General features: G+C 45.1%; 2 protein-coding genes across 4 annotated transcripts in view; one reads left to right on the top strand and one right to left on the bottom strand.

The window, feature by feature from the left end:
- The first annotated feature begins 403 nt into the window (after nucleotides 1-403).
- On the top strand, nucleotides 404-15,987 carry REC114 (REC114 meiotic recombination protein). Its single transcript, XM_018923227.2, has 6 exons — nucleotides 404-574; nucleotides 1,049-1,138; nucleotides 9,770-9,853; nucleotides 12,629-12,793; nucleotides 13,469-13,537; nucleotides 14,769-15,987. The coding sequence occupies exons 1-6, from the start codon at nucleotides 404-406 to the stop codon at nucleotides 14,928-14,930; spliced, it is 741 nt and encodes a 246-aa protein (XP_018778772.2). The 3' UTR covers nucleotides 14,931-15,987.
- The window catches only part of NPTN (neuroplastin), a 42,426-nt gene continuing 40,724 nt past the window's right edge, over nucleotides 14,999-16,700 (bottom strand). Inside the window, exons 7-8 of one of the 3 annotated variants that reach the window (XM_050978419.1) lie at nucleotides 16,430-16,503; nucleotides 14,999-15,208 (exon numbers count right to left, since the gene is read on the bottom strand). In XM_050978419.1, coding sequence (XP_050834376.1) covers nucleotides 16,443-16,503 — 61 coding nt within the window. In that variant the 3' untranslated portion in view covers nucleotides 14,999-15,208; nucleotides 16,430-16,442. Of the gene's footprint in view, nucleotides 16,504-16,700 lie in introns of all 3 variants that reach the window. The other 2 variants (XM_050978418.1, XM_050978417.1) reach the window with 2 other exon arrangements.

A 16,700-nucleotide genomic window follows, 5' to 3' on the forward strand; every position in this document is an offset into this window, starting at 1 on the left:
CCACAAAATGGCGGCCACGGCCTCGCCCCGCCTCTCTCCCCTCAGCGCCGACAGGGGGACCCGCCACATCGGCACGGCCGGGGGCTGCTTGGGAGCAGGGAGACGCTGTAGCCACGCTGCCCTCGGAGTGGGAGAGGAAGAAGAAGAAAAAGAAGGAGACGAAAGAGAGGAGGGAGCCAGGAAATGTGCGCGTAACGCTGAGGAGAAAGAAGCAACTGCCCCTCACAAGAACGCGTCGCCAGAGAAGACGCGGCGCGAGCCCCGCGCGCCTGGCTCTGATTGGCGAACAATTCCCGCCGCTCGCCCTCTCCGTCTTCCTATTGGCTGCTGCTTCCCGCCCAGCGCCCGTGCGCTGCCCGCCGCCCCTCAGCCCCTCAGAGCCCCTCAGCCCCCTCAGCGCGAAATGGCGGCTGGTGGCGGCGGTCGTGGCTCCCAGCCTGGACTGGCTTCGGCGCCGGGCAGCTCCGGCGACACCTCCCTCCTCGGTAGCGCCACAGTGTGGCCCTTGAAGCGCTACGGTCGCTTCCTCCCCCCGAAGGACGGTGACGATGAGGGGCGGAACACCTCTTGGAAGGTGCCGGCGGCGCGGGGAGGGTGGTGGGACGGTGTGGGGTGTCTGACACTGCTGTGAGGCAAACTCAGATAAATGAGGTCTTTCAGGTGTCTTTTTGCGAGTCCAGAGCTAAAGCAGGAATCGGGAGAGATTTTTACTTCATGAATTATTAATGGCAACACATCAGAGTGTTAGTGGCCCACTTTTTTTTATTCCTTCATTCAGCAGTAACCTTTGGTATTAAAATCTAGAGATAAAGGTGGAAGAATCCAGAGGGTTGTCCCAAGAAGTTAAATCTGGAGGTATAATTAGTGAAAAAAATCATTTAATGTGCCTCCTGTCTGTGGGAGTGAAGGGCAAGTTGCATTAGTGAGATATGGATTACACACCTGGCTTCTAACAGTGACCTTTGAGACGTTTTATTTGGCACTAGAAATGGGAATTGTAGATTCTGTTCTTGCAGGGCCAGATTTTCCTTTGTCTGTCTTTTTAAAGGTGTTTGAATCAAATGAAGAATCAGGCCCTCTTGTCCTCACCATTGTGGAGTCTGGCCATTTCTTTATTTCCCAAGGGCGAACAGTGCTGGTGAGTTTGTCATGTATAAAGAACATTTTTCCTTCATGTTGCCATCAGTATTAACTTGGTTTCTTTTCTCAGCTTCATCTTCTCTCCCACTGAGTGGGAACTGTCAATTTAGTTTTGCTCATGGTAATTCTCATGTGCTGCTTTCCCTTCACATTTCTCAGAATAATGCTAAATGCAGTATTTCATGCTGAGGATCCACATTTCTGCTGCTGTTCTAAAAAACTTTAAGAGGTAATGCTAAGTGTTGCTGATGTTGAAAGATATTTGGGGTTTTGTTTCACGATTCTTCTAAGAAAACAGGAAAATTTCTAAACACTGTTAAGAAATAGGTAAAACTATAATTTGCTAGATAGTCTAGCTGACTGCTTGCCAATGACCTGCTAGCATTTTGGTTTGATGATCTGGTTTATCAAAGGGTTTGTATTTTCTATGCTGGATGATGAGATTTAACATACCACATAAGATCTCTGGAGACAAAATCCAAACTTGTGTCAGCTGGTTTTCCTGTAGCCTGCACTTGCTTAAGCAAAACCAGCTACTAAACTGAAGATTTCCCAGTGACACCACAAAGAAAATTCTGTCTAGAAGGAGTGGGTTTGACACAGGAGACCTTGCTGGAAGGTGGAATTAAGTGTGTTCAGTGCACATCACCAGTACTCAGTGGTGATAACGAGTAGGAGCTGGCTGATAAATGTGTTAGGAAGGTATTACAAACCACTCGAAGATGCTGCAGCGTAAAGATAGCAAAGCTTTTTTAACAGAATGTATAAGAGACTCTGTTGCAGCTTTAAATATGTATAAACTTATAAATTAGTTTTTACTGTGCCTCTTAAAGGGTCATAAACTCATAGAAATTTAAGTATAGGGCAGAACCATGGATACCTCTGAATTTTTTTGGCCTGTGTGTTAGGAACACTGAATAGTTAATGCATGAGCTAACAGAGAGCTGCTGCTGTGGATGGCCCTCAGCTCATTTAGTGAGGACAAGGTAAAAAGGGACTGTGGAAAGTATTTTAGCAGTTGTGTTGAATAAGAAAAAAGGAAAGAGGTTTTGAAAATGTGGATGAAAATGAGACTTGCTGCCATCTCTTCCCACATTGTGCTTGGAATGGCTCAGTGCAGGATGCCCCTGTTCCTGTCAGTGACCAGTAACTGACATTTCTCTGGAAGTAAACATATAAAACCAACAGCAGCTTCTGATAACTACCCCAGGTGCAGAAAAGGCACAACCCAGAGCTTGAGCCCTTCAGAGACTTGGCTGGCAAAGGCTGAATCTGGCAAGTAACAGGGCAGATCAAAGTGTGCTGTGGGGAAGGATGGGGGATCAGAAAACTGCTAAAAACTTGGCTGAGAAAAGCACTTTCTTGCAGCTCTTGTGTTTAGTGGCCACTGAAGCTTTCAGGCAGCTGCTTTGCTTGAAATGCCAGATGAGGAATTTCTGGGATGTATCAGGACTGTTGCAGCTTCTGTGAGACACTGAGATACTGTGGGAGCTATCTAATAGTGCTGGAGAGGTGGAACAGACATGCTTGGTAGATGTGACCAAAATACAGTACTGAGACTTCAAAAGAAAAAAAAAACAACAAACTTGTATTGGTTTATTTCAAACATTAATTTGGGCAATGCTTCTGTGCCAGCCTTAAAGTTGACAGACTAACATTTAGAATTTGTTAAAGAAAAGTTACATAAAGTTGGTTTTGCAGCCTGTGGATTGCTTTGGGTGCAGCTCTTCGAGCTGGAGTATTTGGGCTGGTGGCACTGGTGTGTTCTGTGCCTGCAGGACTGAACTGGTGAGACTGGTATGTACTGGGACTGTGTGTTTCTGAGACTGGAACAGCTGCAGTCCTCCCACTTGTCCTCTGGAGCCTACCTGAGGGGCTGAAACCCCCACCAAATCCCCTCTCTGCTCCTTTCCATAGAATGGTTTGGGCTGGGGGGAACCTTACACTCATCCAGTGCCAGGGCAGGGACACTGGCACTGTGCCAGGGTGCTCAGAGCTCCACCCAGCCTGTTCTTGAGCTCTTCCAGGGATGGGGCATTTTGCACACTCCTTCCTGAGGTGCCACATAACAGCAGACCACTTTGCAGTGCTGCTCAGGCTATGTTTTCCTGCAGAAACCATCAGAAATGGTTAATCCCAGTGGCTCTGTCTCCCCCCAGTGCAGCTGTCAGTGCTGTCACAAACCTGTCACAATATTTAAGCAGGCTTTGCACAACTAAGTACAGCCCGTGCCTGGAGCCTGTCACACTCCAGATCCACTCACTGGGGGTCCATTATCCTCTTCTGTCAGAGGGGATGGTGCACAACTCCTGCTCCACAGGGAATGCAGCAGCTTTGATGGAATGCTGCAGCTGCTGGCACCATTTCACTTGTGCTCTCATTTCCTCTTGCAGCCTGGGCTGTGTCCCTTGGATTGCCTAGGTGTCCTCCCACACCTGTGGGCTGCCTTAAATTGAAATTCCCTCTGGTGTGCTCACAGAACTGCATCCTTTCAACTGCTGGTGCCTTGTCTTTTGATCTCTCTCCTAATCCCTACTTTGCAGCCCTTTTGATGTGCTCCAGGCTCCTGGTTTGAGGGAACTGGATAACAATTATTGGAGCTTTGTACCTCTGCACAGGAACAAGATCTGGGTCACAGGGACACATTTCCTTCCCAACGTGCACAACTTCAATTTTTTGTAACATTTTCATTGATGAATAATAAAATGATTTTTTTTTCTGTTTCTCACCTATGAACAACATTTGCACAAAACTGAGAGTTGGGAGGAAAAGTTTCTGTTTTGCTGAGGGCTGGATCAATATCCATAGTAGGAACAAAATTCAAGTGTTTCTGATTGCTATCAAAATATTCTGTCTGTGATGGGTGTACTTACATATTCTCTTAGTCCTTTTGATTTTATTGAAGTAGGAGAGTTGAGAAACCTTTCCTTAGGGCCCACTGGCTCTTTTATGATCCGTTTCTAAGAACAATATTTATAAAACAGCAATAAAATATTCACATATCCTAACAACTGTTGTTTTTAATAAATACAGAAAGAACTGTTTTCCTTTTGAAATACCATCTATTCCTTGTGTAATGGAATGAAGAGGAGGTAAATGGAACTTCAGAGCATGGAACATAAAAATCTCTGATGCATAATGCAAATTAAAGAGTGTTTTGATTTGTTTTATTTCATTTTATTCTTTTTAAACAAAATTCTTCATTTGGAATTAAATTGCATAATGTATTTTTAGGAGCTGTTTTTGCTGCAGTGTTGTCTAACAGACTGCATATTTGATGGTAAAAAAACCTCATTCTTATATACTGTAGTCAGTGGAATTTTACAGGAATATCTCAGCAGCATCTCTGGTAATTTCTGGCCATGCTCAGGATACATCATGTTCCATTTACCACAACTCTTATTTCCTTTCCCCTCTCTATCAACACATCATGGAAATTATATTTTGGTGTTTTATTCAGTGCAATTATTTCTGGTGCTAGAACTCATAATATCCTACAAATGAAACAAATTAAAATTGTGAAGAGGACTTACTTAATAGGATAAAATTAATCCAGAGTAATTGATTTGTGACCTGATCTTTTGGAGTGTAGATGAACATCCTTAGTGCCCTCCTGGTCCCCTCATGACTTCCAATAAGCTTCCAGTGCTTAGGGTACAGTAGATTCTAGCTCATTAATTAGGCAAGCATTCAGCAGGCATCCTCATGTTCCTGATGCTCTCTTTGCAGGGCCTCAAACTCAGCACCAAATTTTGCAGATGAGATTCACAGCAGTGCCCTGGGCAGAGCTGGTCCCTGTGCAGTAAATGAGGGCTCCTGACAGGGAGCTGGGCAGTGAGCAGGTTGCTGATGCTGCTTTGTGGGAGAGCCCTGAAAGGCCACAGAAGGTTGTTCTTTTATTAAAGTTGTGTTGGATTATTTAGTGCCACATTTATTGCAGTTTAAAAATCTCAATTTTATGTTTATTTCAACATGTGCTGTTGATGTGATTGTTTTGGACCAGCTGAGAATGTCCTTTTGCACCAGCTTTCCCATTTCTGTTCCATATCAAGGGCTCCTCCTCTTCCCTTTTCTCTTGCCCCAGTTCTAAACCTAAGCTCTTAGAATTTTTGTTTTGAGATTAGTGATGTCTGAAAATGAAGCATATTGACCCTAGAGTTTGATGTGTGCTCTCAGCCTGGGCCAGTACATATTTGATGTTGCTGTTCTATTGCAAAGCTTCCATATTACTGGAGTTTTGTACCTCCTTGCTGTTTTTCATAGGCAGCTCCTCTAAGCGCTGACTCTTCCTTCTTCTCACAACAACTGACTCCAGTTCCCCCTCAACCAACCAACCCACTCTTTTCTTTTTCACAAGATTGTAACACTCTTCTTCTTATTGGCAACAGCTGCAGCCTGTTGAAGTCAGGCTGTTCCTAATCTCTAATAATTGGCTCAGCTGCAACTCCTTAAGGGGTGAGATTGCTTTCTATTCTACCTTTAATCTCTTATATTGGATCCCCCTACAGTTTTATACATAAGAATGAAGAAATACATTACTGGGATGCCCTGAAGAACTTCAGCCAGCTCATCCCTGAGCATCCAGTTACCCTCTTTGTGCCCCTGGGAAAAAAATCCCTAAAACAGCTCAGGATGTCACTGAAGTGTTAAGGTGTGTGCTGGAGTAAGGGCCTGTCTTGGCTGGCTGTGGGCTGTCCCCATGCAAAGCCCTGCTCCTGCAGGCAGTGTTTGCATGCTGGCCAAAGCCACTCTCTGCCTTGCCCCCTCAGGGGTGGCTCTGGGTGTCCTGTATTCCCTCCCTCAGTACTCTCCCTGCCTGTGTGCACTGGTACTGTTAGGTTGGATGTCACATAAATATATTTGATTAGAGTTTAAGAAGAAAAAAGGGGGGTTTTGGTGTGTTTTTTAGCTTGTATACTTTTAATGAAGTGTGATCTTAAGTAATTTATTCTATTAATTGGTGCAAAGCAATTAGCATTAATATAACTAACAAAATTCTTATAAAAATTAAATAAAATGTATATACATTTGTTATATATGTAATTTAACTTATCAAAATTTTAATGTCTTTTTGAAAATCTATTTTTATGCTAACAGTTTGGGTTTTTTCTTTGCTATAGATATTCTTAAAAATCATTAATTATTACTTCTTGTATTAACTTAGCTTTGCTTACAAACTAGCTATTAAACCCCTCCATAGTGCACATGGAGCACTCTGCCCAGTGACTTCAGCCATGAGTGTTCTCTGCCACAGTCAGGCTCAAGACCAAGATGAAAGGGTCTAGGAGACTGAGGCTCAGAAAAGGATCATGCAAAGCTTCACATCCTTTTATTCCTAACTCCTTTATCTGTGCCTTGATTGGTAGGGTTGGGAATGTTTGCAGGGACAACTTTGTGCTTCCCTCACTCTACAGGTTGTCTTGCTTGGGGATTTTTTGGGGTTTATTTTTGCTTCTTGTTGGCTCTTCTAATCTTGACTCAATTTTCAAGACAGCTCATGCTGCAGAAATCAAGCCTGATGTATTTGGCCTTACTTAAATATTGGAAATTGATACAAAAATGGTAATGAAGACTGGAGTGAAATTATGTTAGAATTTCAATTTTCACCACTTTTTTCTACAGTCATTAATGAAGAACTTGTACTTTTTAAATAGAAAACTGCTTATTCTAGGAAAAAATAATTAAAAATACACAACCATTTGATACCTTATTAAAACAAAATACTATAACATAAATGAAAACTAATGAACATCTAAATGTAAACAAAAATGCCATTTTGTCTTTTTTAATAGTGGTTGTGATTTAAGGACAGACTAGATCAGAAAAAAGCTTCTCCTCCTAAGCTATTGTTTACAGAGAGTTTTGTTTGGAAACATCTGGCTCGTGCATGAGTGAGTCCAAAGAAGTGATGGAAGCAAGCATAGCTGAACTGCTACACAAATAACATTTCTTAGATACAGAGTCATTTTCTGTTCAGATGGGCTTGCAGTCTAACAAAACTTAGATAATCTTTTCCTCTGTTGTTTAGCACCACAGGGTTTCTAAATGCTACAATAAAAAATATTCATAAAACACCCCCAATACCTTCCAGCACAGCTCACAGCCCTCATTGCACAGCAGGTTTCTGAATGCTGAAATGTGAAGTCAGAACAAAAGTATTTCTCAGCCGGTGCTGGACTCCATGGCTGTGAGGCTGGATCAGCATTTCTGGCTCCTGCCTTGTGGCAGCTGTGGTCACATCTTGCTGCTTCCAAAACATTTGGGAAACATCTAGCTTTGTTTTCCCCTTCAGCTTAATTCCACTCAATCCTCCCTGGGAGAAACTTACATTTTGATCACAGATGTAGGAAAGAGTTTTCCTTTACCCCACTTTTGTTAGGAGTTCACATGTGGAGAACAACAGGAGTATGTGCCTGACTGAACACTGATGCCCAAAGTTCATTAAGTGCTGCCGTTTCTCTCTTCACATGGTGACCATTTGGGCTCTCGTGTCCCTGCCCCGTTCCAGGCTGCGTTTTGGGGATATTCTGATTAATCTTACACTGCCCTCTGGCTTTGCCCCTGCCTGGCTGGCTCAAGGGAACAGGACCGGCCGCTCCGTTCCCTGCTCTGGCAGCCTGGTGGCAGCACCGATCCAAGGGAACGCCGCGCCATCGCCCACATGCAGAGCGTGTCCAGGGTCAGTCCATCACCTGGGCTGCAATCCCAAATTACTGCCTTGCCGTGCCCAGGCCCTACCCCACACAGAGATCCTCCTGCCTTCGAGCAGGCAAGGGACACATTCCTTGTGTTCTTCCCTTTTGTTGCTCTGATTCATTCACCCGACTTCACGTGCACTGCCCCAGCCCTGGAGTGCCCCAGGCCAGGTTGGAGCAGCCTGGGACAGTGGAAGGTGTCCCTGCCCATGGCAGGGGGTGGCACTGGATGAGCTTTAAGGTGCCTCTCAACCCAAACCAGGCTGATTCTGGGAATACAGGGACAATGATTTTAAAGTGGTTAAACTTCAATCTCAGTTAAATCGAATTTGGGGGTCAGAGTTGGGTAAGCAGGAGTACATAAATAAAAATTCCCTATGCTGGTTTTCCCCACTTGTTTTACCTCAGAAACAGAACATAGAAAAGAATGTGGGAAACAATAAAAAAGTTGGTAGGGAAACTAAACAGTGACTGCCTTCTATAATTTCTTTGAAAACAGTTATTATTTTAAGGAGACAGCATTTGTTCAACCTTCATCACCAGTGAAAGGAAAAACACTGTAAAACCAGACTGAATATGGGAATAGCTATATTTAAATAAACAGTTGGTGTGTCTCCAAAACTGAAACTTGAAATGAACAAAGCAAGCACAGGTGGCCACAAGTTACAGTGGCCTAGGGAGGGAATGGTTTGGAATTGCTTCTCTGACAGCATTGGTGCCTTGGTTCAGCCTCCCCATTGCTCACCAGGTGATCTCTCCCTGTTGTTCTGACCTTTAGGCCTTTCCTGCTTAGCTTGCCCTGCCTTAGGGCACTCTGAGTGTGTTTAGTGCAGAGAGACACCACAAGGGACTGTTCCTCTTAGCTGCTGTCAGCACCTGCTTCTGCAGCACTCAGGGCAGTTCTCTCTCCCTCTGACCCCAGCTTTTTGGGAATGGTGCTTCCCTGCTGGTTGACTTGCTGGAGTCAGTCACAGCAGGTCTGCCATCCAGTCTGCCTTTGCTTCAGCTCTTCACAGGTTTTGAGAGATTCCTTGGGAAGTGCAGCTAGAAATCTGCATGCAGTTGCAGCATGAGGCTGTGGAGCCAGTGCCAGCACAGTAAAGCAGCAGTCACTGAGGTGATTCCTGTTCCAAAATAGAATGGCAGATGGTTTTGCAGCCTGGACCCACCCAGCATGGATGGTGACTGTGGCAAACACCACTGGACCTTTGGGATGGATGTGACTTGTGGGGTTTGACCCTTAGGACCCCTTGAAAACAGCCTGGGCTCGAGCCCTTGGTCATTGAAAGTGTTGTGAGTTTGGATTAAACGGGTGCCCGATTTCCTCCTGCCCTAACAGTGATTGTTTGCCTGGGTGTGCCCTGGGCTTTGCTAAGTAATGGCTCAGAGTGCCTTGGGAGACACAGTCCGTTGCCTTGCAGTAGTTTTTCACTTTCCTGAGGTGTTTTTACAGGAGGCTGAGCAGCCTGTCGAGTTTGAAGGGACTGATAGTGATGCAAGTGGAGTATAAAAACAAATTTACCCAATGAATGAAGCTGCTGCTCGGTTCCCTGAGTGCTGCCCGGAGCCGAGGCCTCCCCGCGGCTGGGATAAAGCGGGGCTATGCCATTCCCCGGCTTCGCCTGCCCTCTGCTGCCCTCCCGGGCAACTTCAGCGCTCAGAGGTCCACTCGCAGCTGCTTCATTCTGGTTTTCAGGGGCTTCCACAGCATGGAAGCACACTGGGGGATGGAAATCACAACACACTTCGACAGTGTTGTTACTGGATTTACTCCCTGGAGTGGTAAAACTTCCACAGTGCAGCTGTTTGACAGCTCCAAAAACTGTGTAGTTGCAGTGACTGATCTTCATTAGAGCTTTAATTATTCACACAACTTAAACTTGTGCTCCTGGGTGCTGCTGTTTGCTTGGCCACTGGTTTGTGCTTTATTTCAGGAAGGCTTTTCCCTGATTGATTCCCACAAGTGGCTGAAGATAGTGAGGAGAGCAGAGTGCCTGCTGCTCCGGGCACAGGCCAAGGTGAGCTGAGCTGCTTGAACATTCCTAACATGTAACACAGAGATGGAGAAAACTCTCCCTTTTGGCTGCATTAAACTAGAAGGTGTAAATTATCTATGTAAATTAGAATTTATTTTTTTTTTTACTCTAGACACTAAACAAGAATGGATTTAATATTGATATCTTTTGTAACTGCTAATATTCAGTTTTCAGACTGCTCTCTGAGAATTAGCTGCTAAAACAGCCAGACTGGTTTTATTTTCCAGTCTCTCTGCCACGGCTAACAAAAAGATGAAGCAAATCTCTTCCAAGATTCCTCTGAGTCAGACTGCACTTCAGCAAACAAATTCTCTAACCAAGCAATAACTGAGCCATTCTGTGGCTCCTGGCGCAGCAGCAGGCTGGTGGTTAAGGTATTTGGTACTCAAGGAAACCAAATGGACATGGCTTTCTGGTCACCCACTCAGCTCTCCTGATGAAAAGTGGTTGGTTTGCCTTTAAGTAATCAAACAGCACTTTCTTCTCACCAATTTATGTAAAAATCTCAGGATTTTTTTTGTTCTTAGATGAACTCTGATACTCTTTAACTATCTCAGTGTTTTAAATTCATGGGTTATGCCTGAAACCAAAACACCTCTGCACTCTGCTTTCTACCAGCTTGTTGGAAAGCCTGAAGGCAGCTGGGGCAGGAATGAGTTCTGATGGACCTGCAGGCTGTTCCTTCCCAGTTACCAGAGCCTGTCCCCCAGTGCAGCATCAAGGGATTGTGCTGCTCCTCACCAGCAAAAAAAAACCAACATCACCCTCACTGCCAGGCTCCAGCATAGCCCTGAGGGGCACTTCAGGAAAGGAGGAATTGGAACAGTCTGAAATGAATGTGGTGCATCTCAGTGTTTACTTACCATAAATTCACACAGCTTCAGCTGCAGTGGTTTTACCACACAGCTTTTCTACTTTATATCCCAACAGTGGATGCAGCTTCTGTGCTCATCCTTGTGATAAATTTCTGGTTTATCTTGTACTCCTTGTGTTTTGTAAATCATTAATAGTGCATTTACAGTGGAACTTGCTCATCACATCAAATATGCCTTCAGTAGGGCTCTGTGGGCTCTTAGCCAGCAGAATGAGTTCAAAACTATGAACAGGAACAAGATGAATCTTTTTAATAATTTTGCAAGAAATAATTTCCCTTCATATTGTTTTCCTTGAGCTCAGCCCCCCAGCCCAGCATGGAAGAGGTACAAATGTAATGATTCCACGACATCAGGGTTAAGACTTCAGCTTTTGTGTGGTTCAGGTGTGACTGCCCAGTCCTCAGTTTATGCTATAAACCTTGACATGTCACAGCTCTCATTCCACAAAGGAACAGTGTTTAATTTTCAAAGTCCACTGTTGTTTATGAACTGCAAACTAAAGTATTTAACAGTCCTTGTAAAAAACCCAAGGGAGTCCAAACAGCTCGGCCTCAAAATTGATTTGGGGATGTAAACAAGCAAGTGCTCTTTGAAAGTGTCCTAAGGAAACTCCAGCCAAGTTCCTTTTGTGTCACTGAAATCAGAACTCACATGCCTGGCATTGCACACTCAGTGCCAGGCTCTGAGAGGCTGCCCCAGTTCATTAATTAATGAGGGCAAATCCAGCTGGGCACTGGCAGCGAGTGCTACACTTCACATTAGTTTGACAGTTTTCCCTTTAAAAAGCACTGAGCCAGGCTTTTGTGCTTACCCTGCTCTAAAAATCTTTTTATGGGCTTTAAACATCTTCAAGCAGCAGGCATGTAAACACAGGGGCTGGCTCATCTCTGAGACAGGAGCCTTAAAGTGAGAGGTGTTCCAGCAGTGTGGGATTGAAATGGGCATTGAAAATGGGGTTGACACTGGAACCTCAGGAAGATAAAGACCTAAATAAGCCAGGCTGGGCCAAGGAGAATTTGCTGCTTTTCTAGTACTTTTAAGTTTTTTAAAATTGAAATTTCAAGATCAAACAGAAAGTTCCATTGATTCACTCTCTAAACACTGAATATGCAACTCCCTTATGTCAGCTCAAGGTGCTTAGGCCAAGCTTATCACACACCAGAGATTCCATTCCCATTTCAGGGCACTTCTTAAAAATACCAATTATGGTACAGCCCAACAACCTACTCTGGGGGGGTCAGAGCTATCTGGGAGTTTTCAATAATTTTTAGTATCATTTCACTCTTTGAAGTAATGCATTGAATTTCCTGCACTCCTATTCAACATGCTGGTTTCTGTTCAAGGAACATTTAGGTGAGAGCCAAACGGAATGTGTTGGTTTAGCTCCACACAGGAGCAGGCAGACCAGGTAGGGTTGACTTTGCATCAGGAACATAAATCCTAACTGGAACATGCATTCCCAGAATTTCTAGTTCAGATCCAGAGTTAACTTCTCCTTACTACTGTGTCATTTCTTGTCACAAATAATGGTGCACAGCTGGCACACCCTTACAGGATACCACTTGCAGCAGCAATAAAACTTAATTTTCCTGCCACGTGTAAAAGCTGAGTCCTGGCAAGGCTTGTCCACTTGGCCAAACCTTGCATTAGTGACAGGTGGCCCTGCATCACTTACCCTTTTCTTGCATATTTTTCCCTGATTTTCAAATCAGCAATCACAGTCTTCTGGTTAAGCTGCTGGGGAAAACTGAAAATACAGCAGGAAAACCTGTTTCTTTGTTTTCAAATTGGCACAGTTACCCACAATCTATTGCCTTCTCCCTAACTCCAACAAACAGGGATTTAATCCAAGCTGCTTTGCTTTCCCTGTGCTTGTGAGCAGAGTGAGTGCCGCATGTTCCGTGTGCAGTTCGGAGGCAGCTGCGGGGAGGAGATGGAGGAGCACTGCTGCAGCTGTGTCCACAAACTCAGCCAGTTCCTCCCGGTGCAGGGGGCTGAGGAGCAGAGCCCCAGCCAGGACAGCCAGGCCATGGACACCGAGCACACAGTAAGTGACCACACACACCCTAAACCACTCACCTCTGCCTGGCAGAGCTGCACATGAGGAGTTTCTCACAGCTGTGAGACTGGCTGCATGAAATGGGAATTGGGAAATTAGTTGTACAGGGCAACAAATGATCAGAGCACAAAGTAACCCTGGCTCCTTTCTGTGTGCTCCTGCTTTGCAGTGGTAGTAGCTGCTACAACTGCCTGTTTACAATTTAACCTAACCTGGCACATCTAAAAGCCATCTCAGGAGGAACAGGTTTCCTCTCTCCAAGATAAAGTCCTGAGGTAACTGGAAAAGGCAGAGACAGACAGCATTTTCCAGGGTGATTATTCCAAAATCTCTGCTCTCTTGGGTATTTGGACCATGGAAAAGAAGCAGTGTGCTCTTGTGAGCATCCATCCACAGCATTCTTTGAAGTTACTCCTAGGGAGTTGTTTGTGACTTCAGTTTAGCAATGAGCTAACAGGCCTGTAGTTAAACTGTCATGTCTTTCATTTTTAAAGACTGGAGCAGATGTGCATGCAGGTTCCATAAAAAGATGTCTTTTTACTGCAGAAGGTAGCTGAGCACATTCCCTTCCCGTCAGTGCTAAAAATGGAACTGCTTCCCCCCCCTGCACATACCCACTCTCTGCTTGGTAACAAGCCCTTATTTGCATTTGGTATTTTCTAGCCAGATGAGCCTCTCCCAGACTCCTGCACAAGCCTTGGAGAAAGAAGATCTGTAGCACAGCTTGCACAGGTAAAAAACAAACATCTCCTGTTTAGAGTCTGTAACTGAGCCTGAGAATGAGCTGTCTCAGATTCCATCTGGGAAATGCCTTTCCTGAGCATTGGGATGCCATCATCTACACCAGCAAAACACTGGATCTGTGTAATGATCCAGAGCCAGGGAATTAGCAGCAAAACAAGGTGTTTGGTGGTGTAATCACTCTGTTTGAATAGGAACAAATGACACACTGAGAGCAAAGAAATACCCAGAGGCAACATCCAAATGAATGGCTTTGGCACTGGTTTGACTCTGCAGAAATGACTCGTGCAGATCAGAGCTGAAGCCTGAAAATATCGATCAAGGAATCACAGAATATCCCATCTAACCCTGCTGTCTGGCAGTGGGAACCCATTCTCCTTTGTCCCCAGTCCCTCTCCAGCTCTCTGGGAGCCCCTTTAGGCACTGACAGGGGCTCTGAGGTTCCCCTGGACCCTTCTCAACCCTGACCCACAGCAAAGCATCCTCACATTCCATGGATAGCTTCACTGAGCAGTTCTGGGTCAATACCTGAAGTCAACTGTTGCTCATTTACTGGAATTCAGGCCAGTGCAGAAGCAGATGAGTAGAAAACTCTGCTCTTCTCTGGTTTTGTGCAGTTCCTTCTCTGTGTCTTCCTTGCCCTTCTTTCATAGTCACTGGCTGAGCACTGAATCCCAGACTTTGTTGGACTGGAAGGGACCTCAAAGGTCACCACATTCCAACCCCAGTGCACGATGCCCGGAGTTCTCCCACCACCATGTGGAAAAGCTGGGAGAGGGGATTAAACAGGGATGAAAAGGAAGTTTTACATAAAAGCTCCATACTTTACTTCTAAAAAACATTTGGCTAAATGAAAAGCTTGGAAGTGCACGCTTGGTTATCCCTACACATCCATATGGCAGCATGTAGAGCTCATAAAGAGTGTACACTGGTTACAGAATGGATACCCAGCAGGAAGCCACAGCACCCAGGAATTTGGCATTTCCAGGGTCCATTTCCAGCTGAAATAATCACAGGGGCATTTGACAGTGTGTAAAAGCTACACTGGAATCCCACCTGGGCATCAGAGAAAAGCTCCCACACAGAAATCCCAGCTGACTGGTAGCACTCCAAGAGCATCAAACCCAGGCAGCTCTGTGTTCCTGCAGCATCCAGGAGGGCTGGGCTGTGGCCGTGTCCTTGTGTCCCAAGCCAGGGCCCCTTTCCCACCTTCCATTGGCAGTGGGTGCTGCGGCAGCGGCCCGAGCTGCCCCCGGCGCTGCAGCAGCCAGCCTGGAGCGCCCGAGAGCTGGGAACCTTCATCCGCCTCTGCCTCATGGACCAGCACTTCCCAGCCTTTGTGGAGGACGTGGAGAAGGAGCTGCACAGACTGGCCAAGGAATGAGGCACACCCGGCACCCTGAGGGTGCACACAGCTCTGCTGATTAAAGGTTGAACAACAAGGCCTCCAGCGGTTTTTGTCGGTGTTTTATTTTTAAAAACAGGTGAATCCACTTTTTATACATCATTGCACTTCAACAAATACACAGAACACGAGTTCATGCAGCTACAGTTACGCACATCATGAGAACCCTGGTAGGTCTATTTCTACAATCTTTAAATCATGAGAAATTACAGTGTCAAACTAAAGAGGAATAACTAGTTGCATAGAATATCACCATGCTGTAACATTTCATCATTTAAACAAAACAAAAAAAAAAAAAAAAAGAAAAAAATTATAAAAGTTTGCCTGAATTGAATGTACAAGAATATGTCGAACACATCAGTGCAAAAGGATTTGAGAATTTACATGAGTTAACAAAAAAAAAAAAAAATCACTTAAAAAGCAATCATATATATATATTTATAAACTGAAGGTTTGTTTTTGTTTCCAACTGCATCCCACCACCACCACCAGCAGCCCCTGGCACCACCCAGCCCCGACGCCCCACAGGACACCCCGCGCTCCATGGTTAAAGCCCTTAAGAAAATTCCAATGTCCCTGCTGCGAGCACCGGCCCGGTATCACTCCCTCCTTCCAGCCATACAGTAAGGAATGAATATCAGCAGCTTCAAAATGAACCACAACGACTTCTGGTTTCCCCTCCCCCAAATATAAATATATACTGTATATATCTTTAAGTTTTGCTGTACTTTACAAAAGAAGTCTCACTAGATGGCAGCGGTGCGGTTTGAGCGGTGCCGAATTTAACAGCTACAGGAAGTAAAAAACAGCGCATGCGTGAACCCGCCTGGCTACTGCTCGTGTAAAGAGAGGAAAGGAGGAAAAAAAAGCAACATTCACAGCACATCAAGCCCAAAAGAGTTTACACCTTCTACACGGAAGCATTATTAAAATTCATCTGGCTAGGTCATCCTTGCAGGAGAGGCTAAATAAGGCATGCGTTAGACAGTCATATTGTTGCTCACTTGGAAAGGAAAGGAAAAAAAAAAAAAAGAAATCAGACAGAACTGGAGTTCTAGAACCAAGAGTTCCAACCCTTAAATTTAGCAGGTCATATTGCCATCAGTCTCTCAGAAACTTAAAGCTCTAAAAAAGAAACGAGAAAGAGGTGCTAGTCAATGGTGAACAGCGCGAGCCGCCGCAGCCTGCAATCCCCGCGCTCCCACCGGGGCACGGCTCCCGACAGCCCCAGCTCCACCGTTTAGGGGGGAATCAATCAGGAGGGCTGGGCAGCTTTGCCCAGATTTTAGCAAGCAGGTCCTTAAACCCCCCGCCTGTCTGAGGAAATCAATGGTTGGTCCCCCCCCGCGCTCCCTGGGGCGCAGTGGGAATGTTTAATATTTAATGTTTAATGCAGGGAATGCTCTGCTGCTCCCCCCAGCACTCTGAGCAGGAGGGCTGGGCCTGCCCGCTCCCGGCCGGGCGCAGGCAATACTTACATGATGAACATTTTTAATTTGTGTTTCTCTGACGTAAGTTTTTGTCTTTGTGATTGTTTGTAGAATTGGTTTTCCTGTAGAAAGGGATGGGAGAGAAATGCATCAAAAATCAGTCATAGGTACAGGAGAAATGGACATTATTTGTACTTCATTAGGCAGCGTTTCGGTCTTCCTCCCTTCAACTGGCTGAAGACAACACAGTTCTAGCCTTTGTATTTTAGCCCAATATTTGTTTTCTAGCAAGATGTTGCCTTTTTCCTTGGGTGCTAAG

Source organism: Serinus canaria, chromosome 10 (genome assembly GCF_022539315.1).
Source record: "Serinus canaria isolate serCan28SL12 chromosome 10, serCan2020, whole genome shotgun sequence".
NCBI classification, from domain to species: domain Eukaryota; kingdom Metazoa; phylum Chordata; class Aves; order Passeriformes; family Fringillidae; genus Serinus; species Serinus canaria.

Excerpts from the sequence above, each read along its gene's own strand:
- REC114 (XM_018923227.2), top strand. The coding sequence starts at position 404 with ATGGCGGCTGGTGGCGGCGGTCGTGGCTCCCAGCCTGGACTGGCTTCG. Across the intron at positions 9,854-12,628 it reads TGCTCCGGGCACAGGCCAAG|AGTGAGTGCCGCATGTTCCG; the intron begins GTGAGCTGAGCT and ends GCTTGTGAGCAG. Across the intron at positions 12,794-13,468 it reads CCATGGACACCGAGCACACA|CCAGATGAGCCTCTCCCAGA; the intron begins GTAAGTGACCAC and ends GGTATTTTCTAG.